The sequence below is a fragment of the Natrix helvetica genome (genome assembly GCF_964273705.1).
Source record: "Natrix helvetica genome assembly, chromosome: 1".
NCBI lineage: Eukaryota > Metazoa > Chordata > Lepidosauria > Squamata > Natricidae > Natrix > Natrix helvetica.
In genome coordinates, this window is record NC_138548.1 from 39,013,461 (window position 1) to 39,031,644 (window position 18,184).

At 39.9% G+C, this 18,184-nt stretch overlaps 1 protein-coding gene across 1 annotated transcript in view; it reads right to left on the reverse strand.

The window, feature by feature from the left end:
* Positions 1 to 18,184, reverse strand: part of AMN (amnion associated transmembrane protein) — a gene marked incomplete at both ends in the record, with an annotated part of 118,480 nt that overhangs the window by 82,692 nt on the left and 17,604 nt on the right. Inside the window, 2 exons of the mRNA XM_081940522.1 lie at positions 6,965 to 7,009; positions 7,094 to 7,212. Of these exons, the coding sequence (XP_081796648.1) occupies positions 6,965 to 7,009; positions 7,094 to 7,212 (164 nt within the window). The remainder of the gene's footprint in view (positions 1 to 6,964; positions 7,010 to 7,093; positions 7,213 to 18,184) is intronic.

An 18,184-nucleotide genomic window follows, 5' to 3' on the forward strand; every position in this document is an offset into this window, starting at 1 on the left:
TGTAATTTAGAGAGCGCTGCGCTAACATTTGCATCAGGTGGAATATAGACAGCAGTGATAACTATAACAGAAATCTCTCTAGGTAAATAAAATAGCCGACAAATGACAGTTAAGAATTCCACATCTGCAGAACAGTGAGCATAAGCAACTCTACTGTTAGTACACCAGTTATTATGTGTGTAAATACAAAGTCCTCCACCTTTGCTTTTACCAGAGTTGCTGTTTCTGTCAAAGCGGTGTGTGGTGCAGTTAGTTAGTTCCACTGATGCATCCGGTACAAGTGGATGAAGCCAGGTCTCTGTGATGATCATCACACAGCAATCGCGAATGAGCTTATTCGCTGCCATCCATAGCTCTAGTTCATCAGTTTTGTTGGCAAAGGATCTAGAGTTGGTTAGAAAAATGCTTGGTAATGCTGCTCTGTGAGGCTGCTTCCATAACTGAACTAGTAAACTAGCTCTGCATCCCTGCTTCTGCTTTAGCTTTCTTCGCTGCCTTCTAGGCCAAACAACGATCCATGGAGAGCCTGGCAGTCTTACTATGACACTCGGTATATTATGAGACTGCTGGAAGTTGCTGGTAATATCTAGTCGACTAGAAGATCCAATCTTTAGTAACTCCCCGCGGGTGTAGACTAGTTTTTGCCTAACTCCACTGTGACACCGGAGCTCAAAGCCAAAGCATTTAAGTATGCCACCATCTTGGGGGGGGGGGGGGGGCTTAATATGAAATTCAAAGGAAGAAAAAAAACCAAGCCATCAAAATGAATAGCAATATATGTATTTAAAACAACCTACAGGTTATAACATTGCCAATATAAAAATCAAGAGCTTAGCATCACCAAGTCACACAATCTGAGGGTTGCAGCTAAGAAGACCCTTGTCCTGCTCCTTCAAGTGGTGGAAGGAGATGGAATTAATGCTCCCAGTCACAACTGAAGTAAGGAGATATAGTCATATGAAAAAAGATGATTGCATGTTGTTTCATTATACAGTTTTGAATGTGGCTATTTAATGGTTGATAACTCTCTCGCTGGGAAATCAAATCACCGTAGCAACCTGAGGTTCCTAGGACGAATGCTATTTGAGGGGGGTAAATGAAAAAGCAGATATGTTGACAGAATCATTGTTTACAGCAGCAACCAAAGGCTGTGTGCTTCAAAATAATTTTGTTTCCCTTGCGCATGTTGACTAGGCTATTAAATGCTTTAAGAATGCCCAAGTGTGCAATAGTGAAATGAAGCTATTAGAGGGAAAGGGCATTTTAGGGCACAACCCATTCTTAAAAGCTCAAGTATTTGAAACAAGAAGAAATGTGTTAACAAGAAAACACAAGCAGAGGAAGGCATTTAGCTACATAGCCTGGCTCTTTCCAAATGTAGAATTGTTCCTATTCAATATTTTAGGTTCTTTAAGAGTGTGATTGAAAAGAGATAAGACAATTCTAGCTGTAAGGTGCTGTTCCATTCTTTTCTTTTGTTGATTGCTAGTCAACAGTTCAGAAGGTTCATTTAAATCCCATCAGTTGGAACTAATGGTTAGTTGCCAGTTTCCTGGCAACTCTTTGTTTCTGAATAAGAGACCCATCATAATTTGGAAAGAATAATACTCTGAGAGGAGATATGAATAACTGAGGAATAACAAGAGCACTGTAAATGAGATAGCCGAAGAGAAGGAAAATAGAGAAAAATAATCTATATTGGGCCAAAACTGAAGGTATTTTTAAATGTGGAATCTATGTGGTGTAATTGGAGAAGCACAGAACCTGTGGTAGTCCAAGTGGTAATTAACTAATTCCCAGAATCCCCAGCATGTAAGGGAACAAGGATGGGAATTGTAGTTCAGCAACAAATTGCCTACTTCAGATTTGTTACTTGCTAGCTTCAAGATATAGTTATAAATATTACAAAGAATTATACACCTGCAACACCAGACGTGATATTCAGCCAATACTGACAAGTTCTGGAGAACTAGTAATGGCAATTTTGAGTAGTACGGAGAACCAACAAATAGGCTGGCCCCACCCCTGCTGCCTCCCGGCCTGCCAGCTGATCTTATTTTGTTGCCCTGAACAGGAAAATGGAGCGGGAAAGCAGTTGGTGGGGTGGGGAGGGAATGGGATTTTGCAGTAACCTTCCCCCAGGAGTGGGGGGGATGGGGATTTTGCAGTATCCTTCTGCCACGCCCACAAAGCCTTGCCATGCCCACCAAGCCATGCCCACAGAACCAGTAATACAATTTTTTGAATCCCACCACTGTGCAGCACCCAACCCCTCCCCCCAATACTCATGGACCCAAACCTACGAAAAGAAAATGAACATAAAAGGGCTGCTCCAAGAATAGTTCATACTTTGTGGGAAAGGGAAGCATGCAATGACAGGAGTACTGTGGAGAATAAATATACAACCGTATTTATTCAAACAAACCAGAAGACATTAAATATTTGGTTTGAGTATCTCAGGAACTAGCCCTTCAATAAAGTAGCTCTTCTTGGGTTTGTGAGTTGATCAAGATGTTGTTAGAGTCAAAATGTAATTTTGACTATGTTTTCTATGAGCAGAATGTTTGTCTGGATTTCCTGAGCCAATACATCTTCAGATGCGACAAAGGAAATGGTTTTTTTTTCCAGCAAAAGTTAGATTACTCCCAAGAAATCATAAGTTACAAAAGAAAGATGACTCAATTTTGCATTATACTAGACCAAGTGGAGAGCCAAATCTTATCCATACATTTAAGCCATCTGTTGTGAAAGTAGGTTTGAAAAGGAGGTAAAGAGCTGATATTTTTGCAGCAAGAAATTTGATGATGCTATGGTTTCCCCTTGAAACAGATGAAGAACAAGAATTGCATGGAGTACTGATTATGAGAACCAGTGGTGGGTTCCTACTGGCGTTCCTACTACACTTGAACGAAACTTGCTCGGAAAGCAAAGAAAACAGCTGAGGAAAGGAAATTCAATCTGCCGCCCCTGATCAGCTGGGCTCAAATAAAGGCAGGTATAATCCAGGAGTGAGCGGGTGGGCCCACTTTCAAAACAACAGAGAACCGGTTCACTCTCTGCTTGATGGCAGTAGTACTGGTTCGGAGAACTGGTCCAAACCGATAGAAACCCACCATTGATGAGAACCTATGAATCGTCACCTTATTCCTGCATACATACCCAAATAAACAATCTGCCATAAAAATGCTATCAATCTCCCGTATTTTTCAGAGTATAAGATGCACCTTTTTCCCTCAACAAAGAGGCTGAAAATCTGTGTGCATATCATACATTGAATACAGCATTTTTTGCCTCCTGAAACTCCGCCCCCTTCACCCAAAGGGTGGTGCATAGCTTTTAGAAGGCTTTCAGAGAGCTCCTGGGGGCTGGGGAGGACAGAAATGAGTGAAAATGGCCCATTTTTGCCCCCAGCCCCCAGCAGCAATCTATTAGCTTCCTAAAGGCTATCCATGCCCTTTTTTTAACACAAAATGGGCTGTTTTGTGCTCATTTTGGTGGCCCTCTGCCCCCCAGGAGCACTCTACAAGCCTCCTAAGGGCTATTCATGCCTTTTTTTAAAAAAAACGGGCCCGATTTGGCAAAAAATGGGCCATTTTGGGGAGGTTTGCAGAGTGCAAAAACTTTTTTTAAAATTTTCCTCTTCAAAACCTTGCTGCGTCTTATACTCTGGTGCGTCTTATACTCCGAAAAATATGGTATCTTTTTAAACACAGAGGATCTGTAGTTCCTGAATTCAATTCTGGCTAATACTGAATCCATTTGGGTTGACCAACATTATTTTTTCAAGAATCCTAAGCAAGCACTGGCAATTCTGACATTTGTCACTAAGCAGAAGCAAGTTGCTCTTCCATAAAAGTAAAGGACTAACTTAAAGTCAACACAAATGGCAAAGCTCAACTAAATTGATCTAAATCTAAGCATAGCTGAGCTGCTTAGTAAGTGAATGTAAAGTTTAGCTGTAGACTTTACTAAGAAATAATAATCTAAAAGAGTCCTAGAGTAAGGAAGTTCAGATCAATTCATTTTTGCCAAAAAAAACCACAATATTGCTGCATCCATGTAGTTACCATGAGTTGTGATCAATTTGATGAAGAATATACTTAACTTTATTGACTTATCTTCCATGAGGCCTCACATCTCTGCTTTAATCTCTAGAGCGCGGGTGTCAAATTCAAGGCCCACGGCCTGGATGTGTCGGGCACTGGCCATGCCCACACATGGTTTACCGAAGGGTAAAAAAGTCACACTATGTCACATGACAATGCAGGTTTGACAGTCCTGGTCTAGAGTATCTTCAAACACATGCAGAATTCTCTGAAACATCCAAGAATTTTACAACCAAATTCAAAATAGTTTCTTAACAAATGAATTTGTGTCAGAAACAGTTTCAGAATGTTGCACCTTAACTTGGCATGCATACTTTAACATATGATAGTATCTTGGCAATGTTTTGATGAGGTCCCACTCGCCATCTTCAGGCTGGTGCCTTCGGCTTCATGCTTGTGTGACCAAAGCGTGATCGGAGCAAATATTGGTGGACGGGTGTGGAGTACTGGCTTTGTTGCTGTAAGCGGGTTGGTTGGCTGTGTTGTTACATCTTGATTAGTTGATGGAGTTGATGTATGGAGATTAGTTGGTTGTTTGGCTGAGGTACTAGCTGTGTGCCCATTAGTCTTTTGTGTTGTAATGACCTGGGCATTGGGCTGTGTGATGACATCCTGAGATCTAGTGTAGTGATATCCTGGGTCCTGTGCTGCAGCATCCTAGGAGGTTGGCTGCGTTGTAATATCCTGAGTTGTCTAGGGCTAGTTTCCAGATGCCTGGTAGGCGGGAGGTATCGTCACGTTTATTCGTGTTGTGGGGGTGTTTCTCTATTTCAATGGCTTCCATAATTATTCTCTTGTTGAAGTGTTCAGTTTTGAAGGAACCAAATTAATCTCCCATATACCAGACATCTGGAAACTAGCCCTAGTCAACAAATGAGTCCCAGCCACAAAAACTGACACCGGGCCCAGAACACAGCACACCACCACCAATCACCCTCACCAGACTCAAACCCAAACCCATCCCATAGACGAAATGCAACCACCATCCAGAAGCTAAATCATGACAGCATCACCAACTGCTGCACCCCCCTTCAACCCCTACCCAAAGCAAATTGACACACGCCATGAACACATGGCTAGACGGCAAACCCAGAGCCAAACCAAACCCCGGGATGTTACATCACAGCCATCTGCTCAGGACATTACATCACACAACTCAGGATGTTACAACACAAAGACTCAGGAGGTTACAACACAAAGGCTCAGAAGGTTACAACGCAGCCAACCTCCCAGGAGGCTGCCGCACAGAACTCAGGATATCACTACACTAGAGCTCAGGATGTCATCACACAGCCCAATACCCAGGTCGTTACAACACAAAAGACTGATGGGCACACAGCTCAGCCACACAGGATGTTATGAAACAGCCGACTAATCTGCATACATCAACTCCATCAACTAATCAAGATGTAACAACACAGCCAACCAACCTGCTTACAGCAACAAAGCCAGCACTCCACACACACACACCAATATTTATAGAAAGACGGCAGCTCCGATCACGCTTTGCTCGCAACAAGCATGAAGCCGAAGGCACCAGCCTGAAGATGGCGAGTAGGACCTCGTCGAAACATCGCCAAGATACTCTCAATCTTACATGGGAAAAGACCCGAGTACACCAAGACCTGCATGTATGTATGTATGTATGTATGTATGTATGTATGTATGTATGTATGTATGTATGTATTTGTGTTACAACCCCTGGTATGCCCAATATGGGAGGAAGGTCACTACTCCCTCTTTCTGTCCTTTGGCTTATCACAGAAGACCATGCAGGCAGAAAACCATATTTTTATTTTTAATGTTGCCTTTTTATATTTGTGTTATATTTGTACTGATAAATAAATAAAGGGAGACTAGTATAGATCTATTTCGAGCTAATTAGACTCCTGCCTAAGATATAATATACAGCCCAGGTTCAAATCCCAGTAAGGGTATGGCTAGCTGATGAGAGCTAATTAGCTCGAAATAGATCTATACTAGTCTCCCTTTATTTATTTATCAGTACAAATATAACACAAATATAAAAAGGCAACATTAAAAATAAAAATATGGTTTTCTGCCTGCATGGTCTTCTGTGATAAGCCAAAGGACAGAAAGAGGGAGTAGTGACCTTCCTCCCATATTTGGGCATACCAGGGGTTGTAACACAAATACATACCTATTTCCCTGGCTCAACTGATAAGGAGGCGAGCCTGTGGCTTAGTGGCTAAGACTCCTGCCTATATATATATATTTGTTTTCGTAGATTTTCACGGGTGTAGGTATGCTGGTTTTGTTGTATTCGGGTCTTTTCCCGTGTAAGGTTGAGATTGTCTTTGCAACGTTTCGGCAGGATCTCACCTGCCATCTTCAAGCTGTGGGCTTAAAATTTTCAGCCCACAGCTTGAAGATGGCAGGTGAGATCCTGCCGAAACGTTGCAAAGACAATCTCAACCTTACACGGGAAAAGACCCGAATACAACAAAACCAGCATATATATATATATATATATATATATATATATATATATATATATATACACACACACACACATATACATACATACATACATACATACATACATACATACATACATACACACACACACACACACTGCAAAAAGAGCTTTGACTGCATTTTCTTTGATCACAGTTTGACTGCCACCTTGATGCTTTTGATCAAGCTCTCCAGACATAATTGTTTGGGCGTGTTTTTCTTTATTATTCTGAAAGGCAATACTACTTGTACTGGTTCAACATACTGTAAATAGAAATGGCACAAAAATAATCTCTCACTTACTTGCAGTATAATTTTAAGTATGCCATATATTTAGCCATTACTCTGGTTCAACATGTCACAATAATGAGTATACTTACCATGTCTGTCAAAGAGTGGGATGTCTGGACAAAAACTGATACAATCTGGAAGGAATAAAGACGTGTAAAGACCACATTCCTAAAAAGACCGGCTGTGGCAGATTTGGTTTTGATTCAAAACTTAAGTACCTTACTACTCCCAAAAAGAACGGTATCCTTGGCACATGGGATTCGGTTTTGATCCCAGTTAGCAGCATTTTCAAAATTTGTATTTGGAATCCACTGTTTGTACATAGCAACTGAAGAGCCTGAGGGGAAAGAAAAATAACTATAATATCCACAAGCTTTGATTGGGGAGATATGATGACAGAAAAATGGGATGTCTGTTTTTTCTTACTCCATTCACTGTATGATTAAAGCAACAATATAAAATTGAAGCTTGGCCTTTTCCTTTGCACACAAACACACACACACGCACACACTTTAATAAATGGTATATGTGTGTGTGTGTGTGTCTTTACCATTTACCCAATTATTAAAATATATTTATACAAACACACCAATATATTTGAATAAATTGTGTGTGTGTTTGTGTGTGTGTGTGTGTTTAATAAGCCACTAAAAATGAAGTAGCTATGTATTTCAGATATCACCACAGGTATTAAAATGCCACTTGATAGACTCTGGTCACACTGATTGATGTCCTTGATGACAGTACAAGACTTAATAAATCTATGTATTGTGCTTTATTGTATTTTCAACAGCACTTTTGCTTTATGGCAGAATGTGTATTGCTATGCTCAAATGGGTTTATAAGTACTTCTGCTCTGTATGCATGCAATAGCCAATGTTGAAGGTTCACTTTAAGGACAGAATAATTGGGGTAGGGACACATTTGTTATTTAGCCAAACTAGCCTCCTCCTCCTGTCACTGTTGTTTATTTTCTACTCAAATATTGTTCCACTGTGATTTAGTCACCTGCTTTAGACAATGATTTCTAGAGAATTTCCAGAAAGGCTTTAAATATGGCAAAATCCAGCAAGCACTATAGTAAGCAGCTCCTCACACAATTCATGCTTCTCGTGTAACATTCAAAGAAAATAATCATTCATACATATCGGACAGCCTGATTTTCTGTCACATCGAAATAATTGAGATCTTAAACAAACATAGCAAATGAATTGTGAATTAATTCCTGCCTTGGAAGACCCTTGCAGTGTTTTGTACTCATTATGACGAAGAGCTGTCAATTGCTATTATTTTAAAAATACTTCCTCACATATCTAGTCTTCTCAGAGGGTGAATTTTGTCCTGGGAGATGGAATTGCCATAGGTGAGATCAAATAAGGAAGATTTCTGCCTCCCAGTTATTACAGTAGGATCCTGCCATAAGAGGCCTTTTAGGGGCCCTTCCACAGAAGGGTTCTGAACCAGTCCGAAAGAAGGTCCAGATATTTGTGTTCCCAGAATGGGGGGACACCGGCTTGGAGTAAATGAAATTGCTATGATATTACTTTCCCCTCCTTTGCTGAGGTTTCATTTTCCCATTGGAGGGAATTATTACTATATTTTGAGTGGGTGTAAACTGAGGGCATATACCAGTCCAGTATCTGATTTCTTTAAGGTAAATGATGCTGCACTTCAATGGCCTAGACCAGACCTGTCAAACTGGCAGTCCCATGGACCAGATATGGCCCGCGCAGGCCACACCCACCCCAGATCCTCAAAGGCAAAAAACATCCCGATATGGCCTGATACGGCCCACGATGCAATTGGGTTTGACACCCCTGGCCTAGACATTAATATTTGAACATAGATCTATTTAATATTTATATTTTATTGGATTCTACTAATCTAGTTGAAATGTTAATTTATATTGCTAGTCCATGTATGATACATTAAATAAATAAATTACCACTTCTCCTAAATCCTTGAACTTGTGATCCTATAAGGGAAATGCTAGCCTGTCAGTGCTGCAAGCAAACAAGCGAAAAAAAAAGTAAGGTGAAATTACTAATGAATTATTTACCATTTTGTTAATGTCCCCCTTTTCCTTGACAGGGAAGAACTCCTTCCTCGCTCCCTCCCTCCATTTTTCTCCTCTGCCCTACATGCCTGCCCTTTGATGTGAAGTTGTGGTCAGTGGATTTTGTTTGTAAAGAAATTGGAATGGCTTGGCCACTGCCCCTTGTGCTCAGTATTTCAGGCCATCAGAATTGGGGAACTCAGTAATCATACATAGCTTTATATTGCATCTAAGACTTGGGAAATGAAATGGTGGTGGCATGAACATGCCCTTGGTTAATGTTGGGCCCACTCTTAGACAGTGGGTGAAGCATCTCATGATGACCACTCGTCGTCCAAGTAATGCTTCTTTCATTCTCCTGCTCATTCGTACATCCTGCACAGCTCCTTCTGCACTGTCTGAATGCACATGCAGAAAGATTGAAATTAATGCTTGCCTTTCATAATCAAAGATTTTGCCTAATCAAGGACTATAAATTGTGTGAGCAACCTGCATGTATAGTTTATACTCATTTAATCTTTGTCAGATTCTCAAAAACACACACTCACATAACTTATGGAGCAAAGTAGAACAAATTAAGAAGCATGAGCTTTTCTTCCACAGCAATTCACTCAAGCTAATGTCTGAAAAGTTCTCATATGTTCAATTTACTCTTGTTGGAAAATGCAAGTTAGATTATTTGGAACAGTGTCTTTTTCTAATGCCAATATGTGATCAAGGGGCTTCAACACAATTAGAAATTGTATATCCCATTAAATTAGGAACAAAAATTATTGTTAAGCCAAGTATTAAATTACTATATATATAAGCTGATAAGGAGGAGAGCCTGTGGCTTAGTGGCTAAGATTCCTGCCTAATATGTAATACAGCTCAGGTTCAAATCCCAGTAAGGGTATGGCTAGCTGATGAGAGCTAAATAGCTTGAAATAGATCTATACTAGTCTCCCTTTATTTATTTATCAGCACAAATACAACTCAAACTTTATATATATATAAGCTGAGTTCATTCTATGGGTCCTAGTAGCATTCATCAGTCAAGCAGAAAGGAAGAAAATATCCTCTTTGGGAAACAATAAATGTGAGATTATTTAAGGATCTTCACATACACACCCACAAACAAGTTGATTTGTTGATAGAACCAAGAAAACAAATATGTTATTGACAAGACATGGTCTGTGGAGTCTATAACTGCCTGACTATAACAAAGAGTTGTAAATTTTTATTGTGTTCACCCTTTCTCACAGCAAATATTCCTAGATACAGAATCTTTCATTATTTGCTATCATTCATCCATGCATCACTTGTACAAAAGTAACCAAATCATGTAGAAGTAGATTTTTTGTTTAATTCTCTGCACATTATCTGTAAATGTATCTGCTCCAGAAATAACAATCTCTGGCCAGTAATTGGGTACCTTTAACATCATCTACTTTGGGGATGTCAGTTCAGCAGAAGTAATCATCTTGAATGAACCATCTTTCTCCTATATCACCCTTTGTTCTAAGAAGGGGAAGTTACAAAATCCATTGACAATTCTCTCTTCAAAACATATTTTCCCCCTCATGTAAGTACAGTTATTCTGAGAAATTTCTGACTTGTGATGCTGACCAGGTTGTGAAAGAAGAGTTAGAGTTGGTGCTAGGAATTAAAAGCTCAGACGAAGTTGAGGTACAAAGTTCACTAGCAAAAAAAAGGAGAGGAGAGGAGAGGAAAGGGAAGGGAAAGAAAGAAGGGAAGGGAAGGGAAGGAAACTATATCAGCTGCTTAGAAGGACACAATGCTTTGGGATAATAAAAATATTGCTTCACCTGGAAATTGGGAAGAAGATGACAGGGCAGGACTGAAGCCTGCGACTGACGCAGAGATGGTCAGAGGATAAGTATTTACTTTAGTTGAGTTTAAATCTCATGGACAAATTAATTATGCTGCAGTACAGCAATCCCCAACCTTTTGGGCACCAGGGACCGGTTCCATGGAGAGAGTGTTTTCCAGGGACTGGAAAGGGCGTGGCTTCATGTGCTGCCTGCATCCTGTGGATGAGTCTTTGCTTGTTTGCGTGGACCATTTTCTGGCATGCCATGGATTGGTGCCAGTCCACAGACCAGGGGTTCAGACCACTGCTGAAGTATATTGAAAAAGTTATGTGTTAATCAGACCAAGTTCTTATGTATTATCTTTGAGAAATGCCAGATGACTAGAGGGGAGCTTTAAAAAGGGGGGGGAGGGGGAATCATCAAATTGCAAACTTGTCAGACACCTGGCTCGCCTTGGTTATAATGTTTACGAAAAAGATCTTGGAATTGTAATTGTAATCTGAATATAAGTCAACAAAGTGATGTGACTGCAAAAAAAAAAAAACACAATTGCAATTTTAGGCTATATTAACCTAAGTATAATTTACAAATCACATTTCCTCTTTGGCTTGACCTCTCACTTTCAGCATTTTTTGTAATACTAATCATAGTTTTAATTTTAAAAAATCAAAGAAATTAAACTAGAAACAGGCAACAAAGAGGATCAAGGAACTGGAATCTAATCCCTGCAAAGAGACACTGAAGAAGTTGTGTATGTGTAACCTTGAAAAAAAGATGAGCTACGTTGCATTCTTCTAATTCTGAAACACTATCAATACAATACAATAGCAGAGTTGGAAGGGACCTTGGAGGTCTTCTAGTCCAACCCACTGCCTAGGCAGGAAACCCTATACCATTTCAGACAAATAGCTATCCAACATCTTCTTAAAGACTTCCAGTGTTGGGGCATTCCCAACTTCTGGAGGCAAGATATTCCACTGATGTAATTGTTCTAACTGTCACGAAATTTCTCCTCAGTTCTAAATTGCTTCTCTCCTTGATTAGTTTCCACCCATTGCTTCTTGTTCTACCCTCAGGTGCCCTGGAGAATAGTTTGACTCCCTCTTCTTTGTGGCAACCCCTGAGATATTGGAACACTGCTATCATGTCTCTCCTAGTCCTTCTTTCTCTTAAGCTAAGAGAATCACAGAGAATAAAATCAAGTTTCTAGTTTTAAGGAAGAATAAAATGTATCTCATATAGTAACAAAACGCCACCAAGCTGAGGGAGAACTGAAAGAGAAAACATTATAACGAGGGGCCCCTGGTGCTCTCTGAGCTTGCTTGTTTTCTTGCTGGCGTTTCATTACCTTAACTAGGTAACTTCAGCAGTGCTAGTCAGCTAATGAAAACAAGCAAGCTTGGAGAGCAACAAGGACCCCTCATTTCAATCCTGAGCTACAAATATTCTCCTTTATTGATATATTATAGCAGCAGTCACCAACTGGTGGTCTGTAGACTACTGGTGGTCTGCGAGAAAATTTTGGTGGTCCACAGAAAAAATATTTGCATTTTTTATATTGCACTAAATCTGGGCTCCTCAAACTACGGCCCCTGGGCTGGATACGTGCAATGAATGCTTGTGTTGCTGCATAGAGCCTCTCCTTTCTGGATCTTTTTGTGCGGAGGGGGCAGAAATTCCAACTTGGGGTCTGTTTCAGCCTCCTGGTGCAGGGCTTTGGGTGAAGGCTGGAGGGAAGCACTGCTGGTGGCAAAGAGCCAGAGGGCCTTGTTCCAATAGGACTATATCATGGCCTGGAACCGGCTGACCATCTCAGCCCGCTGAGCCTCCGGGCGCTGGCACATGGCCTTGCACTCCTGCAGGTCTTCCCTCTGCTTGGAAAGCCTATGCTTATAGTCCTCAGTTAGGTGCTTCTGCTGAGCCTCCTTCTTGGTCAGATCCAATTTGAATTGAGCCAGCTATTTTGCCAAATCTTTCTCATGGAGGCTGCTTAGCTCCAGCAACTCCTTCCTGTTGGGGCCCTAAGGAGCCCAGGTAGATAGACGAGGAGTGGCGAGTAGAGGCTGGCAAGGCGCCTCTCAATGTGAGTGACATCAAGTTGGCTACGCCCACTCAGTCACATGACCACTTTGCCACGCCCACCCCGCCGGTCATTAGGCAGATCATATTAGTGGCTCGCGGGATTTAAAATTATGAATTTAGTGGCCCTGAAGTCTAAAAGGTTGGTGACCCATGTATTATAGCATCAATGGAAACTTCTCCCCAAAGTAATAGCAACTTCAGAGAGGATGTTTTTATGTGGATCACTTCTTGAATAGAGGAAGGGGTTAGAAAAAGTCTCCCTCATTACTATAATTTCAATCCTAATTTCTCCTCACCAACTCATGTGATTCACTTTAGGAGAAAAATATGGTAGATACATTTTTAATATCATAGGCAGTTTGAAACTATTCTTAACAACTAAAAAAAAACAAATCTGTTCTCTTCCTGGCAGACCCAATCAGGGAGACCTAACAGGAGTTTGTGGAATTTAAGGGGCAAAGATGTAATAAGTCATCCCTATTAGATGACAGTGTGGACAGAGAAAAAGAGAAGAAATAAAAAGTATTTTTTTAAAATTAATGGTGCCTTAAAAACAAAAGTGAAAATAAAAAGCCATGACTGCAGACAGTAATTGTATGTATGAACTGGAACTGTATTTGATCATCCACAGCATTACCCAGAGGTGTGACATAGTGCCAAAAAAAGCAAATGCCATTTTAGGTTGTATCAAAAGAACTGTTAACATCCAAATCACAGGAAATAATAAGTCCACCTTGTTCTGCATTATTCAGTCCCATTTTGAAACCTTCCTATCTTCGGTTCTCTGCATTACCTTAAGAAAAATGCAGAGAAATTGGATCAATTAAAAAAGGTAAAACAGAGAGAATGGATAAAGGTTTTCAAGTCTCTAGATCAGTATCACACAGAAGGCCAATATCTTTTTCTTAACCACAGAGTGCGGAAGAGGGATTGACCTAAATTACAAGAAAACCTCTTGTTGTTGAAAATTAGAGGGGTGGGTGGGAAAGCCCAGACGTTTGGATAGTGAAATTGATTGATTAATGAGTAAAGTGTAAAATCCCTTCCTGGGATGAAAGTCATGCCCTACCTATACTTAACAATATCATGGCACAATCCTTTTCTTCCCAAGACTCTGTGGTATTGCCTTCATCTCACTAGCCCATGATTCATGCAAATTTAACTTAACCATACTTATATCAGTGTTAGAATACTATTTTTCCTCCTTATTCAAGCTATTATTTAAGGATAGATTTTAAAATGTATTCGCTTTTGTCATTCATTATCTTGAAGCCGGGTGACTGCAAATGATATGTAACAAGAGCAACAAAAGTTAGATACAGATTGGCAACGAAGACATGACATTTCATGCTGAAACAGTTTTGTTCCATTTCCAGGATAGGGGAATAGCATTATGACTTGCTAGTGGGGAAAATTTATTTTCAGTCAGAGACTGGAAAATTATCTATTGGCTATGCTTCATTTTGGATTTCTGGATTGAACAGCAGGTTGGATATGATGGCCTAAATAGCTTGTTTCATCTCTCTGATTCTATTTCTGACTATAAAAGTAAGAAAAATCGAGAATTGTCTAGGCTGGAGTGGATATAATGTAATATGCTTATGTTTGAATCTACTGATGACCAAAATTCTTGGGATTTTTAAAGCTTTATGTTATTAAAAATATCAGTCAAATTCTAATATTGGTTAAAATGGCAACCCTTGAAAATATATTTAACACTTCTCCCTCACACATGCGCACACATTACACATATGCATACACTTTCCTTATCTAATTTCTTCTTGAAGTTTATATTAATCTCCTGTGATTTAGTGACAGAATGTGTTTAGCTTGATACTGTACATTTCCCCCAGTGTCGAGTCAATTATAAGCCAGTAGCTTTGGCAGTATTTATATGCACAAATGAAATTTGTCTCCACTGCAACTTTTAACAAAATGGAAATCCCAACTACTGCTTTATGATAAGCATAACAAATACACCACAAGCCCTTTCAGTGGAATTGTTCACTGTGGTGTCCTCAATGTCAACATAATTGCTGTTCCAATCTCTTCACAACCCGGATGATGTGGGAGGACAAAAGCAGATATCCAATTTAACCACTTGCACAAAGATACACATCCAGCATATAACTCTTCACACTTAGCTCTCTTTTCAGCCTATCATTTAATGCATGGTCACTATCATACATGGCCAAAGTGCACTTCAGCTTCGGAGCATGTTGATAACATGGGCAACCTGACTTCACCTCTCACACTTTCAACAAAGGCCCTTAGCAAACAAGAAGTCACAGATCCTTCATCTCACACCATTCCCTGAGCTGCGAGGAAGCCTTGAGGTTAAATCCCAATGCTGGTATGCTTAAAGCTAGCATGGATTTTCTACTTTCGTGGGTGGTATTACAAGAAAGGAAGTAAATATTTGATATTCCCTGCCTATGTTTTTCTCATCGACTCTTAAACTGTAAATGTGTTTGCTAGTTGCTAGGAAACCATCAATGGCTTTTTCTTCCATTTCTGTTCCACAGAGTAACAAACAGTCTGGGTGAGGATAAGAACAAGGATCCGGATTGCAAATGTCCAGATGAGCCAATGATGACAACAAAGGGATACAGAAAGCTCTGATCCTTGGCAATGAATCGTAAGAGAGAAATAGTTGCATGAAAACAAGGCAGACTCAGAGTAAAACATAACAGAAACAGAAGCTGCTTCCTGCATCTCCTAGATCTCAGAAATTGATAATTAACTACCACCATCAAGCTCAAAACAACAACAGCAACACCTCAACTCAGTCATTTGCTTGCTTGTATTCATATCCTGCAGAGAAAATGAGCCAGGGATGTGTGGTCAGGGGAGGCAGGGGAGGCAGAGCCTCACCGCTCTCATCATGAAAATAAAAAAAGGGAAAAGGGAAAAGGCGCTGAGGAGCCTTCTGCACACGTGGTCCGGGAATGGGACCACGTGTGCAGAAGGCTTCTCTAGCCTCAGCCTCCCTCCTGCACATGTGATCCGATTCCCCGCCTTCCTGAATCAACATGAAGGGGACCGCGGAGTGTGAGCCGTGGTCCCGTGGAGCGTGCTCCGTGGTCCCCTTCATGTTGACTCAGGAAGGTGGGGAATGGGACCATGTGTGCAGGAGGCTGAAGCTGCCTCAGCCTCCTACACACGTGGTCCCATTCCCCGCCTTCCTGAGTCATCATGAAGGGGACCGTGGCTCGCGCTGATGACGTGACCAGCCTCACCAGTCATAAACCTCACCGCACGTCACTGAAATGAGCAGACCCTTTCCAACCTCCTCACAATCTGCCTAGGGCTTGAGCTGGTTAGTTCATTGACAGAATGTCAGTTAACTTGCTACAGTTAGCAGAGACAATCAGCCAAAGCAGGAACATACTTTATTTTTAATGTGTTTCTTTTTTGTAATTTTGATATGGTTTTTATATTGTTTTACTTTTTGCCTGCCTGAAGTTTGTTATAAGGTGGGCAGCTATATAGATGTTTTAAATAAATATATAAATATTGGTGATTTGTGTGCAACATCTCTTGGGTGATGATGATTTCTGTTCACTCATCGAATCTTTGAACTAGATGGGATTTCAAATAGAAACAAATCTTCAATGATGCATGGCCTAAGTATTGGAAAACTTAATAGCAGCTTCCACTTCGTTCAACACTAATTCTGTATGAGACATTGGATAATAAAAAAACAACCAAGATTCTGCCTCTTTAAATTATAGAAATATCCATGTTCTAGCTTTACCCTAACTGACAACTTGATTCTGGATTTTGCCACTTCTAAATGCAGGTGAAAGAATCATGGGATTGAAAGATTTCCAATGTATGAAAAAAATGGCTGCATAAAGTAGATATTATCTATGCTTCTTGTGGAGATCATGTGTTTTTTTTTAAAGAAATTCAGCTGGGCAAAGTCCTATCTGCAATTAATCTCCTTGTCAAACAGAAAGTTACAGTAAGGCAGATAGTACAACTACACTCACTGAATAAAACAAAATAAAATACCATGACAATCATTACCATGAATTGAAATTTTACACATATATTTAAACAATTCCTAGAAAAGTGTACATAAATAATTTTGTTTCTTTTCATTTTACAATTAATATGCAAGCAAAATACAAATTTGCAAAACATCATAGGAATGGATATACTGTGGGGAAAATGAAATTTCTGTTTATGCAAACCATATTTTCTTTTCATCTCAGTTATTAGAAGTAGAAAAGATGTGGAGATTCTAGAAAGAGTGCAGAGAAGAGCAACAAAGATGATTAGGGGACTGGAAACTAAAACATATGAAGAACAGTTGCAGGAACTGGGTATGTCTAGTTTAATAGAAAGAAGGACTAGGGGAGACATGATAGCAGTGTTCCAATATCTCAGGGGTTGCCACAAAGAAGAGGGAGTCAAACTATTCTCCAAGGCACCTGAGGGTAGAACAAGAAGCAATGGGTGGAAACTAATCAAGGAGAGAAGCAACTTAGAACTGAGGAGAAATTTCCTGACAATTAGAACAATTAATCAGTGCAACAGCTTGCCTCCAGAAGTTGTGAATACCCCAACACTGGAAGTCTTTAAGAAGATGTTGGATAGCCATTTGTCTGAAACATTATAGGGTTTCCTGCCTAGGCAGGGGGTTGGATGAAAAGATCTCCAAGGTCCCTTCCAACTCTGCTATTGTACTGTATTTGTAATTTAAAAATTATAATGCCAGCCTACATTACAATGTTGTTGTAAAACTTGATGGGATTATATTAAACATTAGATCATAGTTTTGAAATCAACTGCATAGTCCTAAGTATTATTTTCATTACACTGCCAGAGAAACATTCAATCTCTATTTTATAATGTAATTACTGTGGTATTTTATATAATAAAATGTTGCAAATTGCAATAAAATATTTTCAGTTCTCAACAGTTATGGTACTGTTGCTGTGTTTAATTCCTATAAATAAATTGTGACTTCTGCTTTAATCAGTTCTTGCATTAAGGGAGCTTGGTCTTTGAATCTTAACTAGCAATGCATATTTAACAGAAGTTATCTCACAGTAGTAGCTTCAGGCTTTACATATATGGGGGCTGCAGGATGGAGGGAGAAGCTTAGATAGAAGGAAAGGAATGGAAAAATCCAAGCTGCAGAATTGCTATGAGCATGCTTGTTCTGCAAATCACCCCAAAATCTATCTACATGGAAATTACCTTTTTCTGACTGAATTACAAATAAATCACAAATGATCAAATTCTTGATTCTTTTACACAACACTTATGCTACATAGAATATGATATGACCTGTCCCCCCCAATCTTAGATAGTACTTTTTTTACTTACCAAAAATCTCTAGCAAA